At 39.8% G+C, this 22,503-nt stretch overlaps 1 protein-coding gene across 1 annotated transcript in view; it reads left to right on the top strand.

The window, feature by feature from the left end:
• The window catches only part of e (ebony), a 58,134-nt gene that overhangs the window by 22,955 nt on the left and 12,676 nt on the right, over positions 1-22,503 (top strand). The window contains exon 3 of the mRNA XM_065228524.1: positions 20,731-20,903. Coding sequence (XP_065084596.1) covers positions 20,774-20,903 — 130 coding nt within the window. The 5' untranslated portion in view covers positions 20,731-20,773. The remainder of the gene's footprint in view (positions 1-20,730; positions 20,904-22,503) is intronic.

Below are 22,503 nucleotides of genomic sequence, written 5' to 3'. Positions count from 1 at the left end.
GTGACATAGTAGCCATGACTTTTGTGCTCTATTCCAAGCGCCAGAAACACCAATGTTAGACATTAGTGGCTTGAATTATTGATAACTTTTGATGCTTACATTATATTGAAAAGTGGTTCAGGACAAAGCTGTAGCTGAGAAAATTTTCTACGAGCTCAGTTATCATTTTTTAAAGCAGAACGATATGGTAAATTGTTAGATAGATTTGAACAACATATTTGGTTTTCCTATAGTAATTTCCATATAAACTTCAAATGAATTGTGCCAAGTCAGTTTCTTTTCAAATGAGTTCAAATTTTAGGAGACTAATCAGGACCCGATTTGGAACCGTTTGAGCATTGTGGAGCAAAAATGTCAAAGTTTGCATCAGTCTAATGGGCAGGTATCAAAATGTCAACGCTAGGGTAGAGGGGGCAGGGGGCAAACAGTCTGAATGTCACCCATGTATCAAAGCGAATATCTGATAGAAGAAATTTGATTGTGTTCTCTCCTTATTATCACGATGTTATCAGCTGTAGATAATTCCGGTGGGGTTTTGTAGTGTTTTTGTTGTACTTTCCTATCGAATTTGGCTGTTCTGCCACCATTTACCACCCTATAATTTATTTAAATTGAAAGAAGTGCCAATTCCCAACAAACAATTTGTGTTGATTAAAGGCTGAATAAGCAATTTTTAAGCTGAACTTTCATATTTTTGCCTGAATAGGCTCTATTCTGCTTCCAATGTTTGCTGGGTTAGAATCAAAAATTAATAATATCTGTCAAGATAAAAAGAATAATGGATGTATGTCTTCTACAAACACGTGTATTTGAACCAGATAAACAGCTCATTACAAAATCACAAACATATACAAATTACACAGACAATTTATGGCCAAAACACTGATTTATAGGGATCGTCCGTACATAATGCTTCATATTCCTATTGATTGATAGACACATAGATGGTGTCTTGAGCAAAGTTGTTTGTACTTTCATCAACTGGAACTTTGCTGACGACACCAATCCTCTATCTCCACCAGTGTTGGAAAAATATCAAAAAATCAAATCTCATCAACGCCCAAGATCACGTCCACGAAAATCAACAAGCAAACAACTGCGGTTGATTTTGCAAGCTGTGATATCGCAGCTCGGAATATCAAGCTAACAAAACTCACCAACTGCGAATCTCACCAAAGTGTGGTGAGATTGAGTTTAATGATTTTTGATTTACTCCCGAATGCAACCGAAACTTCCATAACGGCTTGCAGCAGTCCCTTCGCGCCTGCCATCGGTGAAGATTAAAAAGAGATAGCAAACGATGCTTTCTCTTTCTAAGAAAATGATATGCAATGGAATCATTTTTGTGTCGAGTCAACTCTCAGCTTGATTTTTGCACGTTGTGAATAGTTTCGCAATATCAAAGGAGCTTGTAAAATCAATATCAAACATGATATTTTTTTTTCCAATATCGCGCGTGATATTGCGCGCATGAGAGCGGAAAAATATCAATTGATTTCTGATTTTGCCAACACTGATCTCCACTTTTCAAAATGCTTAATTTTGAGTCTCTCGTTTAGGTGGATTAATCAACCAACGGGTACCGTCAAAAGGTTGGGCTTTGCATGCCTAGAAGCTTCTTCGAAGACTCTATGTATGTAAAATGAAAGGTTTTCGAATAATTCCACACCGATCACGTTTTTCACCGTTTGGTAATCATGAGATTCTCAGCAACTACGCACTTATCTGCAAAACGGGTACTGCCAGTAGGATTGTGCTACATTACCCCGAATTCAAATACTCCTAGTGTGAAAAAAAAACTAGCAGCTGTCAAAAGAAGGCAGAATCTCATTCTGAGAGATGAACTAGCCTAAGGCTAAAAATCTCTAAAATACAGATTAAAAAAAAATAATCTCATTCTGGGATGTGACCGCTCGGGATTTTTTAAATAAATTTAAAAAAAAGTACCTTTCTTACACCGTTCTAAGACACCACGGATAAGATGAGCATCCCTACGGGGCAAGACGTGCACCTCTGAGTGGTTCGGCGTCGATCACTTCCAATTTTCAAGTTAGTTTGCTTGAAAAATATGAAACTTCTTGTCTTTGTTTACATCCTCTAAACACCGCTCACAAATTGGCGTGACTTTTTTATTATTTGTTTACAATTGCTTAGTTGAGCCAATATTTTGTACAGTTCGAAATAAGCTTTAAAATGATTATCAAGTAAGAAACTGATCAATATTGAGTCACACGGTCGAATATGCTTCTGCTTATTTTTCTCAGACCCGTTTACTTTGATGTTTAAGTTTTTTTTGATGAGATGATATAATCAGCAGTGTTTATTGCAATGCATTAATCGTTCTTTTTCATTTTTATAAATTAATTTGGCCAGTCTATACACTTGTTTTATTACTTCACAATTTAAATTAAGGATAAAATTTTGAGTGTTGATCCTAATACCTTATCTTTCGAAAGAATTTGTTTAAGAGAAGTTGGTCCTGATCGTTGGAATTTCCTTGACAGCACCAGTTGGATTGTTTGACAACCATTTCGAGTGACTTCGCACCACTCAGGTGCACATATAGCAGAAGTTGTTTTTGAGCTTTTAAAAAACTATTATTTAGTTTATCAAAACAAAATATTAGCACCAGGTTGAAAAATTACTCTATACGCTTTCGAGTGTACCACTTATCTTTTTATTTATAACATTTTAGAACGACGAACATACTTACCACGACTCTCTCCAATGCCCGTTCAGCAAAAAAAGCATACGTAGTCGAGAATGAGAGAAAATGAGCGCTTCTTATTCGCTTTTAGCCTATCTAAATTCCTAAGCGTGGAGAAAGCAGGCGGGAAAGCACGCATTATCGCAACGTTCGTGGTTCATTCACATTTCACTCACTAACTACACAGAAAAACAAAACTACCCACCGCTTGGGTTTTTTAAACTCAAATTTGAGTTATTTGACCTCTGCCCGTTTCATTTCCTCTCGCTATTGTTGTCAAAAATAGAACGAAAGATTCGACTCAACCGTCTAGTTCCGTACGAGAAGCCAAAATTGAGTAATATGCGATATACCCAAATTTGAGTTAATTGAACTTAATTTTGGGTAGAAAAAATTGAAAATAACTTAGCGATGGGTAATTTGTTTTGCCGTGCTTAAATGCAAACTACTTTGAGCCGGTTTACCCAAATTTGGCTTATCGTACGGAACATGGGAGATGAGTGAAAAGAACTTAATTTTGGGTTGTTTTGAATTTCTGTGTACACTCCACAGTTTGCTTTCTCCATTTTCTTGCATTGAACCGCAGCTAGGTATATCGCATCCTCCGTTCATGCGGTCTTCAATAAAATCCTGCGATGATGAATCCCTCATAATTCTAAAGCAAATCTTACATCTTCGGTTGGGTGTGGAACAAGTTTTGAAATATGTCGCTATATTCATCAGTGCAAATCGATTTATACGCCCTCTCAGCAACTTTTGTTAAGCGAACGCCAGGTGACCAAACAAAGTGCTGCGTATAAGTATGAATCACTCAAAATTAATCCTGAACCCATTAAAAATCTAGTTCTCACATCGACACTATCAAAAAAGACTCAATTGCAGCTTAATTGAAGAAAACAAATCGAGAAACGGAAGCGCATCGTGAAATAGTTTCTGCCTGAAGTTTGGAAGGAAGTTCGGAACTTCCGGATCTTTCGGATGAGCCATCCAACCAAAAAATAGTTTTTTTTATATATTGAACAATAGACAAGCGAAATTCTTCAAGGTCCAGAATAAGTTGATAATATGACAAAAATAATCACTACAAAATGGCGACATTGTCAACTTACTTCATTGAACAATCCAAAAGGTTGTGCAAAAATTTTCAGAAGGGATCTATGGTAAAGTCCGCGAATTCGTATTTGACAAATAATAAAGTGAGCTCGACAATATCAGGGCTTCATGTAAGAGTAAGCTGCCTGAATAGCATTAAACAGGATAATAATTGATTAACGTTATTTTCCTACACTTAATTTTGGTTGGCTAACCTTTTACATAAGTTGCATACAAAGTTGCAATCAGTTTTATCTTGCTGTTTTCACCGATCAAGCTATGTTGCCACAAGCCTTTTTTCTATATTGTTTTCTATCTGTGTTTCGATACCCTGATAATGATGCTTCAGATTGCCCCATTTGCTTCACAAAGCGCAAACGATTTCCAGTCAGCACCTGTAACTTGCCCGTCCATCTTTGTCGTTCTCAAGCACACACACATTTCCTGAACGCTGAGTCCTCCTCAGCATCACCATTCTCTTTTTTTTTTCATATCATCAATGCAGTAGCCCACACTGCAGTGGATCGACAGTTTCATGACAACTTAAGTAGGTATCAGCTATATCTCAAGTGCAACATTGTAGCACATTAAATCACACGTTTCACATGGTAAACTCCTTTCATGTCTGAATGTGAATGTTCGAGCAACACTTGGTTTGTATAGGTAAATCCTATAAATAATAATAGCAAATCGGAACAAGCACTAAAGCTGACTGTGGTCGCCGCGTTGCGATTCATCGCCGTCGCCGTCGCCGTCGTAGCTGAACGATTAGCCGGCACCTGATTTCACCAGTGCAATTTATGCTAATATGCGGTAGAATGCTGTACCACATGCGCTCTTAGGATTAGATGCTTGCTAAATATTAGCATGACCAGTAGTCAATTTAAGGCATACCGGCCAGCAAGTGCAAGTATTTCTGTTTTTACAGCTGATGACTTAGGGTGACGAACGGCTGCGGGCCCCCGAGACCCTATTCCAGGCATGCGGTAAACACATCATAGAGCATCTTATGGATATGGATTAATTCTCTTGAGAAAAACCCCATGCTTGGAACAGGGTGTCGGAGCGGCTGAAGCCGTTCTCCACCCTACGACGGATCAGCTGACGCCCGGAGTTAACCTACTGCGATTCAAGTGTATCGACCAGTAGTGGGTCGATGGACGCAGTAGAGCTTGAAGGTCGTGCACGGAGACATGCGATTATCGCAGCTTGGATGGGTTATGGTTCAAACTTAATCTACAACATTCCACTGTCATAGATAAGCATCATTCTGTTTAGACGAAAAAGGAAACTGACTATGGTCAGATCGGGTGAAACAATTTCCCCGATGCAAATCTCCAAATAGGTCTGACAGTGAACTTGGTTTTGCATGACGCACACGCGCCAGTCAGCTTATTTTATAAAAAAAAACGTACTGGCTTACTTCAAGGGGATGGTTGAGTCAATATTACAAAACAGGTACTCAATTATACGGTTGATAGGTCGATGAGCTGATCAAGCAGTTTCCACTTGTTTTCAACAAGTGGTATGTTTTGATATTATGAGGAGTTTTGAGATGGAATCACTTCGGTTAAGAATTTTAATGAACTATCATAAAAGCTCCAAGGCAGCGATCGCAATGTCAGCATTCGAATCACTTATTTGAGAAACTGGGTAAGTCACATTTTCATATCAAAAACGGCCTTTTAGCAGTCATTGGATCCTCTCCAACAAACGGACTTATGCGGTTTCTAAAACAAATGATTCAAGTGACAGATGTCTGCATTGGCGTAGCTAATAGGGGTGCCTAGGGTGCCTGGTCTAAACTCGGCTGGACTGCTTCAAGCCGTACAACGCCTTGTTCAGCTTGCACACATCGGTCTTCCTTCTTCCGTCAACGAAGCATGGGGCTGTTCCATGTATATTTCCTTGTCGAGGTCACCCTGCAGGAAAGCCGTCACTGCATCCATCTGGTCGATCGTGAGGTTGTGCTTGACAGCCAGTGCGAAAAGGTATCGTAGTGAACTATAGCGAACAACGGGAGTATACGTTTCATCGTAGTCTACCCCCTTTCGCTGTGAGTAGCCTTTGATGACCAGCCGCGCCTTTTGCCGTTGAACTCCTCCTGCAGCATCACGTTTCGTTTTGTACACCCATTTGCAGTTGATTGCCTTCCTTCCCTTCGGTAGCTTGGTGAGGGTCCACCAGTGCGTCGAACTCCTCTTGCATGGCACGCTTCCACGCATTGCTATCGTCCCGAGCCAATGCTTCTTGATGAGAAACGGGGTCGTCTCCGAATTCGCTATCCATGCCAGATGCTAATGCCACTAGACCGTCGTTGTCGCTCGGTCCACCAGTGCTATCGTTAACGGGGAAACCATGGAAGTCGCTCGATTCATCGGAGATTGGCTGTGAAAGTGAGATACCAAGAAGGCCAGTACTATCAACGTGAAAATCTTTGTACTTGCCTGGAAGCACGTGCTCCCGTTCGCTGCGCCTCAACACCTTTGACCGAGGTGGTTCTGAAGTTTGTGGCAGAGGGAGCACAAGGTCAGTCAATGTGGATGTGTTGGTATCGTTATCGCCGCTTGAATCATCTTCTTCATGGTTCTCGTCTTCTGTATCCGATTCGCAAGGCTCGGTCGATTCAATTGGAATGATCGGCTCGAATACGGTCTCGAACGGTTCCTCGACTTCCAGTCTGGCAAACGTTGCCTTGCTACGCCGAGCATCGGGACCTACAGCTTCAGATGAGACTCCTTCGTCCAGGAAAACGACTTCACGGCTCTTGATAGTTACCTTCTTCTCCGGGTCGTATAGACGATATCCCTTGGTTTCTTCATCGAATCCCGTCAGCACGCATTCGTGGGATTTGGGGTCCCACTTGCGTCGTTTCTGCTTTGGAACCTGGACCATGACTTTCGTTCCAAAAACACGAACATGTGAAAGGTTTGGCTTTCTTCCACTCCACGCTTTGACGTTCGGCCATCACGTTGAAGTTCTTGAAAACTGCTAACACTTCGGCTACTGATTTGGTTTTCAGGAAGTACACGAACATACGTCTAGTTTTGTCATCGATTAAAGTAATGTAGAACCGGTTACCGCCAATCGAATTCATCACCATCGGTCCACTGATATCCGAATCAACCAGTTGTAACACCTCCGACGTACGAGATCGGCTTTTTGGAAACGGAAATGGGCTCATAGGGCAAACGCGACCGTCTGCAGCGCTAGCTTCAATATTCCTGTGTAATTCCTGTCGCAAGGCCACCAGCAAGCTTCTTCAAATTTCTGATACCAAGATGACCCATGCGTTTGTGCCAAAGCTCGAGACTTCCAGCAGCATTACACCACAAAACCTGTGTGTTATTCGCTGCCTAGTCCAGCTTGAATTGATTATTGGAGTGGCTCCCGGTTGCTACCAGCTCGTTGTTTGCGTTGTGCACTTTGCAGCCATCGTTGTTGAAAGTTACGGAATACCCCTTCTGCACCCTAGTAGCACTCTTGTCACAAATCGGATGTGACAACTTCTATACAACTAATATCAGTCATAAACAAGTTGCTGCAACTTATTGTAACGGAAATGTGTTATTCGGGCACGATTCTGCTGACCGAGAGAAGATTCGCCGTCAACCAAGGAATAAGCTGCAACGTTGTCTTGAGCATCCCTGCACACCGATTGAAGATTTGCCGTTCCGCAGGCAACGATATCCATCATGCCACCGTTAGCTGCAACAACCTTACCGTCTGCTTGATCCAGATTTGTGAGGAGCTCTCGATTGCTCGTCATATGTGCATACGCCGCAGAATCGAAAATCTAGTCGTTCGCATCCTTCTTGCCAAACGCAGATAGAACCGTGTAAAATGTTTCACCTTTCCTTGAATCCTTGCAGTCTCTGGCGATGCATTTCGGGCCCTTGGATGAAGTAGGCTGCTTCATTTGCTTCAAGCTTTTTTCATGCCGTTTGTTGGTTGCGAAGGCCTGGTTGTTTTTCTTGATGCCTAGCAACGGTTGCTCTTGAAGAAGTTTGGTCTTGAAAAAATCGCCGGTTATGGCAACAGAGTTTTCCTAGGCCATAATCATGGGTCGGTAATCGTCCGGGAGGCCAGCCAACAAAATAATGCCAATCCAGAGATCCGGAAGCTTGAATCCGATTTTGGTGTGCTGTGGAAATTACCTGGTTCACGTATTCTTCCATTGATCCACACCAGGGTTACTTCCACTCACTTGCTATAAAAAAAATGTTTTAATTAGTACTTGTAAGTTACAAGACGAGGACGTGAAGTATGTGTTTGACACATAAAATCTTTCAATATTGCTTTCAGTGCATCACAATCAGCACTTTTACGACTCTGAGTGAACGCTCACGAATCATAAGATTGCTTATTGTGACGCTCTGAAAGCAAAATTGACAGGTTTTATGAGTCAAACACATACTTTAAACCCTCTTCTCGTTACTTACAAGTACAGTCGCCATTTTGACAACTGAATAGTAAATTACAAAAAGAAAATAGAAGCAACATTCCATACGCATACACCCACAAAATGAGGGGTGTTCAAGAGATTGAAATGCACGATTTTAAAAAATACACCAAATTTGAAGCGACCAATTTTTTAGCGTTCCACCTTTTATTCTCAGAAATTATCCTCCAGAATACCCTTTAAACTCTGCTCATTATTCTCGATAAAATATCTTGAAATCCTCTTAAATATTCACCTGCTACTCGCCTCACGAATTACGATTCCCTTACAATTCTCCTCAGAACCCCATCGGAATTTAATTCAGAACTCCCTTCTCATCTCATCTCAGAATTTTTTTTCAAACCTTTTCGTAAAATATCCTTAGAGTTTTGCTCTGAACTTTCTTAGAATTTATTCCCCAGATTTTACCCCAAATCCTCCTGAGTATATCTTTAGAATGAACAAAAAAATCAAATTGGTGTTCTTGAAATTATTCCGAAAATTGTAGCACGGATATGGCATTTATGATCGAAATGACGTCTGACACAAAGTTGTTGAGAAATGTTGTCTTTCTGGGAAAAACAAACAAAAAATGCTTTCAACTTATTTGAAGTACAAATAAAAAATAATGTTGAAAACTTGAATAACCCATTTTTTACTATAGGCTCAGAACACTAGCGTAAGCCAATAATAGATCCTCGAACCTCTAATTACTGATAACAGTAAATTATAACGGGAACCAGAGACATAGATAGAACTACACTTTGAGCAAACACCGTTACGCAACGTGCTGAAGAGTGCTCCCTGAAAGTGAATTCTAAAACTACCGGCAGGATTCAATTGTTTTGCAAGGTTCACATCCTTAACATCAAACAATGTAAACAACAACGAACCATTTCGTTGAGCAGTCAATTACCTTCTGTTTTCAAACAAGATGATCTCTGCGAACGCTTTTTTTTCCTAAGCTTTCCGCTATAGTGATTCCAAATTACTATTTTTGTTGAAACCCAATCCCGCTTCTAATCCTCCAATTATCCACTCACACTATACACCTTGCATAATGCATAGTAGAACGATTACCGGCACAATCGGAAGGAAGCTCAACAGCTAATGACTTCATCGCCAAGACAACGACGGCGACGCTTTGCGGGTCATCGCCTGCCTCTGTGCGCAATGATCGAGCAGTGCAATTACCGACTACCGAGCATACCCCGATTTATGCGAATCACTGCATCATGCTATCTGCTCATCATCAGGTGCACAGCTCAAGTTTGAAGATGATCTAGCTAGCTGAGCAAAAAAACTAATATGTGTACATTTTTGACGGTCAAATTCCGGGGGGAAATCCTATGCGCTGCGCTCGCACTGATTTTTCGATCGAGCATTGACCTTCACCAACAGTCATAATTTTAGGGGCGATATTTCTAAATCATCAAGTCAAGCTTGAAACCAGTTCAAACCGACCCAGCAATAATCTTGGAAAGCAACGCAACTGATATGTTGTTGCTGCGAGAAACTGGTTAAGTAGCGTCATTGACTAATGATATTGGCGTCACGTTCCGCAATTCTGTTCTTTTTGTTCCGTTCGCGAGCGCGTGTTCAAAGGAGGCGCGACCGATCGCATTGAACAAATTAGGCGAGTGGCACGCGTGGCACTCGGAGCATGGGCGGAAGGAAAGTAAAAACTACCTAAAATCGAACTTGTAAGTGAGGTCGAATTGGGATTCGCGAATCGTTTCAAATTAGGTATCCTGGTCGGGTACGGTCAAAAGTTTACTGTCAATCAAGCGATACTCATGTTTGCGTAATCAAAACATTTCCTGATTGCCCGGGATGCCTAGTCGAAATTGGGGATTCATGTTCGAACAGGTTTTCAATTGGCAATTGATTGTGTAGTTTTCGGTTGAGCAAGGATTGCTCCGATCAAAGGGTTTACGAGAAGGAAGTCTACGCGTATGCTAGGTCCGTACCACTTCAACGTTCTCCCGTCGTCGTCGTCGTCGTCGTCAGCAGCGTCATGGCCAAGAATGATTGTCATGCTCCTATTATCGACACGTTTTCATCGCTACTGGAAGAGCAGAAAAGCGAAACTACATTTCATCGAGTAAAACAAACACCTTCTCTCACAGTTTGCTCGCCATAAACTGAGCCCTCCTATCCCATTTCGGAAATCTTAGTGCGAACCGATATGCATGTGATATGCGAGTTGATTTTACCATATAGTGGTCAAGGTCAAGGACTGCACACCACTTTTCGAAAGTACTCAAACCTGAAGATTAACATAGGACGATTTCGGTAGGAACACTAAAACAATTACTTTATGGCCGTGTTCAATGACGCAGCTCGCACTCGGTTGAAGTAGCCAGGACTTTTCATTTTTCGACCAGAAGTTTAATCTATTGTACCATATCCCGTTTAGTTTAGTGCATGTCGTATTACTGCATCACTGTTAAGAAATGATAATACTTTGATACAGTTACGGAGCTGCCCAGACTCACTCAGGACTTTCTGTCAATAATAATTGCCAAACCTACCCCGAGCGACTACGAGCTTGTCCGGCCTGCTTGTCTCCCATTTGAACCGATTTGCAGTTTTCTTTATTTTCGGTGAATTTCGGCGGAGCTCACATCAATGTGATGAACTGCAACAGACTACTCTTTCTAGCATTCCGCACTGCGATGCAAGTGTGAAAGAGTAGGCTGTTTTGTTTGGTCATACCTCCGTCAGTTTTACCGCTGTCAGTTTGCTCAAAAGTCCGGAGAACTTCGAGATTAGGGAATAATTGCTTTTGTAGACAAACATGTCAATCACCGATTTCCCGCGAATTAAAGCTCAATCTCGAAAACTAACAACACTAACGGGTAGATGAATGACTCCTCTACCATTTGATATAGTTTGTTTACAATATTGAGCTTTTATTCGCGAGCAATCGGCGATTTACATGTATATTTACAAAAACAATTACGTCCAAATATCGAAGTTCTCTGGAAGTGTCAGATTACCCAAAAATGTAAAAAATATGTGATCTATGGTGCATCTATATGTGATTGACTGCGATAGGATTCTCCTGGTGAAGTGCCTTTTAAAAAGAACGAATCGATGTAGATTCGTTCCTTCTTGTTCTTCTCGGAGATGCTCGTGGTCATGCGTCAAAATCTCACTTATGCTGTTCCACTAGCGCTAATTAGCCAACTGCTAGCAAAAAAAGCTCACAAGTATAATGTTAACAGGACATCAGCATCTACCAGCATGAGACTTCAGGAGCAACTGAAATTCGTGTTAGTTGTCTAGTACGCTAGCGTTAGCAAATCCGTACAGATGTAAACACCCCATTAGTAGTGTGAGCTGTTCCAATCACATTGCTCGTGTTTTAACTGAATGAACACAACCACAAGCAACTCGAAGTAGGCTGGGTCAATGGAATGAACACCGAAAAGGAGAGCGCAAGTTGTTTCGACATCTCATTGAACAAAGCTTATATTTTCTCTGAAAAAGCTGCACTGGATCAACATACGTTCACTTCTATGTTGATGGAGTCACACTTAGCAACAGAAGCAGTTTGTTGCTCGGAGCGAAAGGAATAATCCGGTTAAATCATGTTTAGGTGACAACAACTCTGGGCTTAAGAGAGATCCAAATTAAGTTGTCTTGAACTTTAATTTTTTTGTTTTGTTTTCTGCGCTTAATACCGAAGCAGGAAATATATGAACAGTGTATCTCAAAATTGATCGTACAGCTGTATTTAAATTTTAGAAAAAACAGCAGCTCACTCAGCATACATTTATCAATTATTGTCTCAGTATTAGGCATATTTGGTTGATTTTACAAAAAGTTAGATCAATTTAAGGAAAACGCATTTTTCTTGAAATAAAATGATCCTAACTTATTGACATTTTGCACATTTTTAGTCGTTGTAAGGATCATTCATGTCTACTAATTTTACTAAAATTCGTCCACTAGGTAAAAAGTTGAAAATCGAGCGTTTTGCTAATATAAATCTAACTTCATTCAGATTCTTCCAATAGTAATAAATCAATTCAACGGAAAGAAATCGAGCCCAATTCAAGTCACTTCAGGCGTCCCCCAAGGCTCTCATTTGGGACCTCTCCTTTTTATTCTATACGTAAACGACATATCTTACATTCTCAAAAAACTTAAATTGCTTATTTATGCCGACGACATGAAGCTCTTTTTGGAAATAAGAAATGAAGAAGACATCAATATATTCCGGAATGAAATACACATATTCTACATATGGTGCAAAAAAAGTCTACTAGAATTGAATGTAAAAAAATGTAACTTAATATCATTTAGTAGAAAAAGAACAACTTCAAATATTTCAATTGCATTAGGAAATCAAACTGTAGACAAATGTGAAAGAGTTAGGGACTTAGGAATTATCTTAGACTCTAAGCTAACTTTCATAGACCATTACAATACAATTATTCACAGGGCAAATAACATGCTAGGCTTTATCAAGCGCTTTTGCTATAACTTTCAGGACCCTTACACAATTAAAACACTATATATTGCCTATGTGAGGTCAATACTGGAATATTGCAGTATTGTATGGTCTCCATTTTCAATCACGCACGAAGAAAGATTAGAATCAGTACAAAAACAATTTCTATTATACGCTCTTCGTAAATTAGGTTGGACTTCATTTCCTCTTCCATCATATGAAGCACGCTGCATGCTTATAAACATACAAACATTAAAAGAGCGTCGTGAATATGCAATGGTTTCATTTGTAAATGATATCGTTTCGCAGCGAATTGACTCAACAGAACTTTTATCAAAATTAAATTTCCATGCACCCACTCGGCAACTCCGAAATCGAAATTTATTTGCCATAAAACATCATCGCACAAATTATGCAAAATATGGGCCATTAAACCGCATGATGGCCTCTTACAATAAACACTGCGAAACCATTGACTTTACAATGTCTCGGCATAAACTAAAGCAATATTTTTATTCCATAAGAAATAACAACTCATAAAAGAAAAGACAAGAAAGCTGACACTACTTTTTTATATAAATATATATTTAAGAAAACAAAACTGTATTAATTAATTGTACTAGTCTACGTTGGTTGACGAAATAAATAAATATTAAATATTAAATCAATAAACATTTGTTCAACCACCAGTCACGATTTAAAAATATATTCACCATGTTTCAAAAAATTATCCTCTAGGGTGTACGATCAATTTTGAGATACACTGTATATCAGTTTCACACCAGGTTTTTCGATTTTGTTTAGCACGCTCAGATTATTCAGATTTTTTTTTCATTGTTATCGTGATTTTTAGCCGTCGGCTAGTTCAATATTGAAGATTATTCTCAATCCGATCATGAAACCTTTTCTAAGCAAATAAATTCCCAAATCATAGAATCATGATTTTTTTATGATCTCTGGACAATGAATTATTGTTTGCCAATGAAAAGATTGGGAAAAACAGAGCATCGAATTTTCGGAACTGACGACGAATCTACGAATCGAATCTGGATTTTTTGCGGTATGTAATTTGTCCAAATTGTCTGAAAAAAAAATTAAGTGTTGACAATTTTGAAAAATCATTACAAGCTTCTGCTATAGTAATCCTAGAGTTCTCGAAAATGTATTTAACTCTGAGCAATGGCGCAACTATGAAGTTTCGTAAAAAATACGTGATCAAAATAAAAAATCAGCTTTTTGCAAAAAAAAAAACTTTCAAAAAATATTCAACATGTTAACATGTTAAAAAATTGAACTGGTCGATTTTTTCGAATTTTTTAGTCCAACTTTTTGCCATGACGGCTTAGTAAAAAAAAAGTTATTGCACGTAAATGCTTTTAAGAATAGCAGATTTTTTTAAAAATCAAAACGTTTTTTTTTCTCTTCATCCACAATCATCCGTCGAAAGAAGTAGAAAGAAGAAGATTTACCAATATCCCTTTCCCTTTGCCCCCTTGCAATCCTCTAAATAAATGTTATTATTAATCTCGAGTAAAGCGCGAGTATTCGGCCCCCATTCTACTATCTTTAGTTGTAAAAAAAGATTATCAAAAATTACATGTAAAGTTATTTGGCTCCGCAAAGCTACCGCATTTGAGCCTTGACAAATAAAAGGGTTAATTAAAAAAAAAAAACTGACAAACTACATGGGACAGCCCAATGGGGTTGTACGCAATGGCGACGTAGGACTACGTGGTCTTATATAATAAATCTTATTTGTTAACTGCAGCATGAGCTTGTGTTTTGTGTTGGAATAGGAATTTGAGCGGGGTTCTCTCTGTTTATACTCTTTAGTATGACGCGCTTGACATAGATGGCCCACAGAAACTCACGAAGAGCTACTGATTCCGATCAATAGCGGTGCGGCTTCTTCCTCCTTCTATGGATGCTCATGTGGGCTGCAGCTCGCTGCTTGCAGGCAGCCTTTCGTTGTATACTGGAGAACACCACCACTCACAATGTGGTGATGGAATAAACACCGCTTGGTGAGACCAGATTGAATTCAACCTTGAAATCTGTGTTAGGGAAATCGCTTTTCGTAGGAAATTGGTGATAATTTTAATAATCAAAGCAACAGTTGCACATTCGTGCAATTTTCAATAGTGACATCAGTCTTAAATTTAACAGATGCGTAGAAATATTTCTGATCGATTGTCGATAACATTATTGATATTGGACCAGGGGAAGCTGAGTTATTAACGTTCAAAATCTTTCATAATTTTGTTATATTTTCCATTTTCGGTTTTCACAAAGTTTACCCCATATATAAATTACAGACGTAGTCCTACGTCAAAAAAACGTATTTTTTCCGGGTGGTTAGCTTCCCCTTAATAGCTGTGAGTTTATCCAAAAGTCATGTTTCCCAATTCTGGGGTAATGTTCCTGGACAACAGTTAAAAAAGGCATGCCAAAATTACAAATATACACGACTCCCAGGGTATTTTATTGATGTAGCTCTACAATAAATCAAAACAAAAATTCTAATTGCTGCTGATGGAGGCTTCAATATGAGATTTAAAAGAACTTCCAGAGAACTCACCGAAAATCTTCCGGAGAAAGTTGGACGAACGGTATCTTGCAACTTACTTTGGAAGTTTTTGTGGAAAGGGGAAGCTAACATAATCTGTCGGGAGATCAATATCCGGAAAAGGTTAAAGTGCTTTTGGAACAAGGCAGACGAAAGTTTTCAAGAAAATTTGGAGAAACTTCCGGAGAAAACCGGAGAAAGTCAGTAGAACTCCTGGGGGAAGTCAGAAAAAAAACTTCCAGGATACGGTGCAAGAATCTACCGGTAGCAGCCGAAATAAACTTCTGGAGAAATTCTGGAAAAACCTCACAGATGGTGAGAAAACCAGATGCAGTTTTGAGGAAGTCTGGAGAACTGTCTAGGAGGTAATTTCTTCCGATTTAATTCGAAAGATTCTTCAAACTTGCCTTCATACTTTGAAAGATTCTTCAGACTTGAAGCGTTTGACGGAAGCCAGAAGAACCAGGGAATGGAAAGAAAAGACTATTTCATGCATTTTGAGACAACTTCAGGCATTTTTCAGTAGGAGATCTCGACCCGTACTTGATATTGAAGGAACCATCGAGCTAGGGAGGATATCGAGTTAAAGTGTATATCAAAAGTTCAGAAATTGACTCCCAGTTTTGTATATGCTTCAAGGCTCAAGGCGATAACCAAAACGGAGAAAGTGTGCCAATACAAATTTCGGCCAATTGTCAAACGTCTGTAGTTCTTTATGTTCTTGACCCACCATTTTGAAGCTTTTTAATGAAGAGATCCATCGTAAATTTATGTGTGTTGAATTAACTGCTTGCAAGACTGCCTGTACTCACTCATCTGGCCATATTTCATAAATCCTATTTTCAAATCATTTTCTTTTCGAAACACATAAAAATTGGTGCTCCAATATGTGAAGATAATTTCGGATCAAAATCATCAAAAAGGGCCCATTTTGATGTTTCATTAGCACAAATCAAATTATGATCTTCATCTTTGGCTTTACTACGTCCCTACTGGGATTTTACACCGGCCCTTAACTTAGTGTTCTTTGAGCACTTCCACAGTGGATAACTGAGAGCTTTCTAAGCCTGTACCATTTTTGCATTAGCATAAATTGTGTGGATTCCAAGACGAAGCCGGGAATTGAAGCCAGCCGCCTCCAGCATGGTCTTGCTTTATAGCTACGCCTTTACCACCTGAGTTGAGGGAGGCCCCTCAATTTATGATAAATCTATTAAATTCTACATTGAAATCGCTTCCAAATTCTGGGTCAAGAACACAAAGAACTTGCGTGGTTGACGAGTAATCTCCATTCAAAGATATAATTTTGAAAAACCTCAAAAATCCAGGGAGAATTCAGACAAACAAACATAACTCTTGCAAGTTGTTCATCGAACAAGCATTTATCGATCAATTTCAAAGTATCTTAGTTGATAGTACCGCCACCTGTGGCGCACATAGTCAATTCCCTTGCGTTTGACGTTTTCACACTACCGCCATCTGTTCAGCATTATTTTATTTTTCTTTGATTTGTTTTCCGTACTGAGTACCAATGCTTCCGACGCCATGAAGGCAGCTCCCACACCTGGACCCTACCTATCAACCCATCAACTCATGGACCGGGAACCAACGGCCAAAGGAAGGTGTGATCAGAGATGTGTATGCCTCAGAAAATCCCGGCGGCGCTTCCTGGGATTAATCCCAGGCCTTTTGGGGTGAGAGGCAATCAAACGTACCAGTGTCATGATAATTGGAATTCCATCTTTACTCCTACGGTGAAATCCCATAAGCAAACGTCACTGAATGTGTGAAATATGGCGAGTTTTATCTTATTCAGTCAGTTCACCGAAAAATTCCGACACCAAGTGTCAACATTTGAGTGAAAATGCCATGTCCACCAAGTTTCGTAGTCGTGAATTGCTTGCTTTAGCGTCTCTTTGAGTTATTCAGCCCAATTTTCCTCAAAACTTTCTTCTGAATTCCCAGAGTTTTTATCCGAATACGTTCGCAAATATCCTTTAAATATCATCATAGAATTTCCCCAGAAACCGTTTCACTTCTACCCTTGAAATTTCCTCCGCAATTTTTTAACATTTATTTGTAGAACACTATACCTAAATTTTAAACAGAAAAAATGGAATTTATTCTACAATACTTGTTTAATTCGAAAATTAATTTTTTGCTGTGAATTGATAATGTAATACAGAAGCAGTTCCATGAATTCCACGTAAATAATGATGATGATGAAGATGATAGTGGTTTACCACCCATTGTAGCACGGAAACTAAGTCCGAAAGCAGTGGGCTCTCTTTTCTGCTTGTCTTGATCAAGCTTAATAACCTCTGATGGTCCTCAACATGTCGCTGCATGAAGGGCCAAAAACGGATTGGGTAGATCGATAGGCAAATCGCCTATACGCATCTACGGAACAATAAAGAATCTTCTTCCAGCAACTTGATCAGCCAATTGGTCAAAAAGACAAGCCCCCAAACAGGAAGATGCCCCAATGAGTGGGGAGAAGAGCCCGCCCTTTGTCCACGAAATGTTATCAACCGGGAGTTGGCATTCCCACTCTCCCCGTCCAAATCGCTTCAATCGGGTGCCCTGTTGGACCGGCCCTTCCCTTTTATTTATGTATTTCAGTGTATATACGAGTAGTTTGTTATGATTATTGACCATAATACTTACATTTTGATGAAGATCGTGCTACTTATTTTACCTTTTGTGTGATACTTATCATCACAGAAACCAATCTTGAATCGTAGACCAGGTTCATCAACAAAACACTCTTTCAGAGATGGAGCCTGTAACGCTGCATGAATCCCACGTAAATAAAGGGACAAAAAGAGTTCTTTTCCAATGTGAATCTGAAAATTTTCTTGACTCCAATGAATTCTAACTACTCCGTGCTGCCTTTGCACAATACCCCAATATCCTTACCCCAGGTTTCTTTTTAGGCAGATTGACTAACATGCCTGCTTTTCAAAGGAATTCAAAGCAACCTGCTTTCACTGAGTCACTCATGTTTTGGATAACTAAAAGTTTCTACCAACGGAGCACTCATCCAGCTGTGCAATCCACCTGTTCTTTTCCCCATCTTATTGCCCCCTCTTTGTTTGCTTTGCTTCCTTCTTGCTAACAGCGGTGCACGGGTACAGTACAAGACACCCAGGCCTTAGGTGGCCTTAGTGTGACCGTTTTTGCTTACTGATCTTAGTAATCGTGGTTTCAGTTGCAGGCCCCCATATATATTTTTTATAGAGTCAGCTTGCTCGTCGTGTATTGTGTGACACTTACCGTTGTCGTCACTGTCACCGGCTATGAAGGAATACAGCAACAACTCGGTTATAAGCAATGTATTGTAATCGTGGATTTGATCTCATATTCAAAACTCATTAATCGCTTTTATTATGCCATGAACACAACAATTTAATTGGTAGTTGGCACCCAAAACGAAGAGTAGAGAATTGCTCGGCTTCTATCAAAGCGAGTATAACGTCAAAATTTTCCTACCTGCATCATGACGCGTTTTGTATATAATGAGATAACCTTAATTACGGAGATAACCACCTTTAATGATTTTGATCCGTAAAAACGCAATTTAGGCCTTAATTACGGAGATATCCACATTTAATGATATTGATCCCTAAAACACCCTTCAAAACGCAATTTAGGCCTTATTTACAGAGATAATCGCATTTGAGGATAAGTGCTACTCGCAAGCATCATCTCTGTGATTACAGGTGATCTGAAAATAACGAAGTAGCAACCGCGGGCGGTCAATCATGTTCGTGCTCATATCTGCTGTCTCTAAAGCTCGTTCAGATCTACCGGCGGCGAACTTTTTATCTGTGTGACTGTTGGGTGCGTGAGTCGCCTCTTTTTTTAACGTGGGGCCATCGAATTGAAAGGTGCGACGCTGTCACATTCAGCATTGTGTTCTAAATAACTCTAAAGAATTCTGAGGAGTAAATGATCTGTAGTAAAACATTCATAATTCCCTGAAGACTTGCCATGCTACTGAATAAAATGTATACGGACTTTGTGATCTTCATACTCCTTAACTCCTACTAGACTTACTATAGTGTTTAATGAACTCAAACTAAGACATGTAGTCATAATGAAACAAGATATTCGTGCAATGAACGGCATTGTTCGAGTTGCTCCCTGTTGATAATGATGTTCGCAATCAAGCAATACTTAATTAAAACATGTCGGAAGTGACACCTTTACGCGTGAAGCCTAAACCTTGCAGAAATAGTATTTTTTTCCATAATTGAATCCGAGCGCACTCCTTTTCATCAGCTCCACACTGCTATTCAAAAATGTCAGCGCAATGCGTCACGTTTCCGATGCAAGGTGAACCGACCATCGAATCAATTAAATTCAGAAATGAAATACGATCACGAGCGCCCCAGGGGGGAAATTCCACAAAGTCTCCCGGTAACAGATATTAATTGGGTACACGATCCTTCCATCCTAGGAAGTTCTCCTTTCGGATTTTTCCGCTGTCCGAGTGCCGAGCATAACGACATGCTTCAAGGAATGATCAATCGCTAGAACAAAGCACGAGTACACCTTCAACGCTAAGCCATTGTCCAAGCACAGCTGGGAAAAAGGTCTCTGAAATGCATCCAAGCCTCCAGATGCAAGCAGCCAAAAGACAAAAATGAACGATTCTCTTGACCCTGAAACACTTGGTCGATTTACTATATAGCTAAATGTAATCTTTCAAGATCACACCACTTTCGGTGCCTAGCGGCCAATTACAACGACAGTCAATCTCAAGATCAACATCATTCTGCATGCAACGAAGCTTGATGTGCGTCAATCGTAAAAACATTTGTTATACCTAGTTCTTTTTTTTAACAATGAACTGCATCAAAAACAAAAATACAGAAGCCCATTAACAATTCGCCTAGCAGTGAGTTAATATGAATTTATACAAACACGTGTCGAAGCGCTTGGTTGAGTTCGACTTGCCTTCTTGATGTGCAAAAAGTTCAAAGCAGTTAAAACTAACCTAGTAGGCATGACCTTGAGTCATGGAAAGTTTACTCCACCGATTCGTTCATTGCATCGGTCAGGTGGGTTTATGTTTAAGACAACAACTATTGCTACTGCTGTTCCAACTATTCAGTACCAAGATTGATGACTTTGCTAGCCAAAGTCAGTGCTGAATACGAGCGCTACTGCAATACCATATAAATCAAATACGGCACGCGGCTGAACTTCGATTACATTTGCGATTCCGCTCTGTTTGAAGTTAATGAGTTATTGCCGTGAATGTAACGCGTAAATCAACCGATCGATACACCAGCAGCTGTTTGAACGCAAGTTCCGGATATCCTGTGACATACAGAAGCCCCGCGGGAAAAATTTCTTGGTCTTGGCCTTTCAAACGAAATAATAATGCCATAATTATTATGGCTGCAATCACCTTATAACTACTAATGCTGAGCTAATTTCTTCCATTCTTTCAGATAAACATCTACCGGTTCCAAGAAGACCTAAGCCGTCAGCACCATGGGTACCTTGCAACAGTTAGCCGTCATCAAGGGACAGCAGCGAAGCCTGATCCCCGGACTGCTGCACCGGAACTTCGAGGCCAACGTGGACAAATTCTGCGGAACCGACACGGCACTGATTTTCAACGGTAGGAACTGAGTTAACACTTAAAATCTCACGGCCTCTGGCGCTCGGAGATATCATGAATGCATTTTTCGAGTTTCGATTTTGTCAGTCGAGTAATGCAGACATACTTACAACAAATAGGTATACTGTGTCGTAGGTTTTTTCCTTTGTGCAAAGAAGACTGTAAACTTTAATAATTTCGGATGTTTAGGATGAGGAAGTTCAGGTTTCGAGGGTTACGTAAATTTAAGGGATAGCTAATTTAACAATCTAATTCAATCTGCCAATTAAATTGTCGACTGCACTCGTCTGGTAGGAATTCAAATTCACTTCATTGTTATCTAAACGTCAAACAAACACCGTCACTCACCGTCACACCCATATATGATTTAGTACTCGCATTCTACTCCCTTCGTGCTAGGCGACGAACAGATTACCGGATCAGCGATTCGTTCGGATGCAAATTCGAAGCTGTATCCAACACTCAGCAATTAATTAATTAATACTCGATTTATCACCTGCTAAGTTGGACCACGCACGCAACGACGCGAGCGAAAATCAATTTGCTCTGAGGTTTCCATTCTAAGTTTGCTCAAGCGTCTTTCAGAACCGAACCAGCAGTTTAAGTAGTTAGGTATATTGCGCAAATCTGCACCACCAGCGTCAACAGCGGTGTGTGTATGTATGTGTGTGTACCTGTACACATCTACCAGCATTGCGTAAGTTTCAATCCGGTTCGATCCGGTCATGCTGCGCAATGTTGACCCTCCGGTTCTATAGTTCTACCCAGTGGTGTAACTAGTTAGGCTAGTTGTAGCCCAAAATCACTTCAAAGGCAAGTGGCGTTTTGTAAACAAGTCAAATCATGATCTAATTCTCGCGAATAGAAGCGATCGTATTGTCAGTTTAGAGAAAAATTAGCATTTGGGGTCAGATTTGACAATCGAAATTGACAGTTATAAAGTTTTGCCTTCTCAAACTTCACGATCCCGCAGACAAAACTAATCCTTTCTTTCCCAGATCATTTCCAACTCCTTTCTCCCTCGCAGTCTTCTTCAATTCCTCCTCTAATCAGCCCACCATCACCAAGGATCCGTATTCGCAGGTATAGCGAGTTCAAGACTCTCACAAGATTAATGTATAAGGTGTGCTTGCTTAAAATTATGAATGTATTTCACCAAGAACCCTACACCCCACCCTTTCTTTAAATATAATAGCATAAAATATCCTTATCAATAAGTTACATAGTCCTTTAAGAACTTCGATTCTATTCTAACTCTCTTAGCTCTTGTACACGAAACGAAAATCAATTATTTTATTCATGTGTTTCACTTATACATTTTTGCCAAACATCAGCCTTATACATACATTCCATAAGACAAACCATATAGGTCCTATAAGAATCCATAAAAGGTATGTGTGACCGCTTATACATTTCATTTGACGCATGATCTTCATAAACTTTTTGCAAGGCGTCTGCTTATTAGTTGACTTATACATTTTATGAATAATCAGCAATAGAAATTTGCCAAAAGGTATAAGGAGATTTCTATCCGTGTAGGTCCTTCCGTTTCATCAGTACTTACATCTTCACAATGGGTTTCTTTCTCCTTAATAGGTAC

The sequence above is a fragment of the Ochlerotatus camptorhynchus genome, unplaced genomic scaffold (genome assembly GCF_037179485.1).
Source record: "Ochlerotatus camptorhynchus isolate MF236.1 unplaced genomic scaffold, CSIRO-AGI_Acam_v1.1 ptg000292l, whole genome shotgun sequence".
NCBI classification, from domain to species: Eukaryota; Metazoa; Arthropoda; class Insecta; order Diptera; family Culicidae; genus Ochlerotatus; species Ochlerotatus camptorhynchus.
This window is presented reverse-complemented; position numbering and strand designations above follow the sequence as displayed.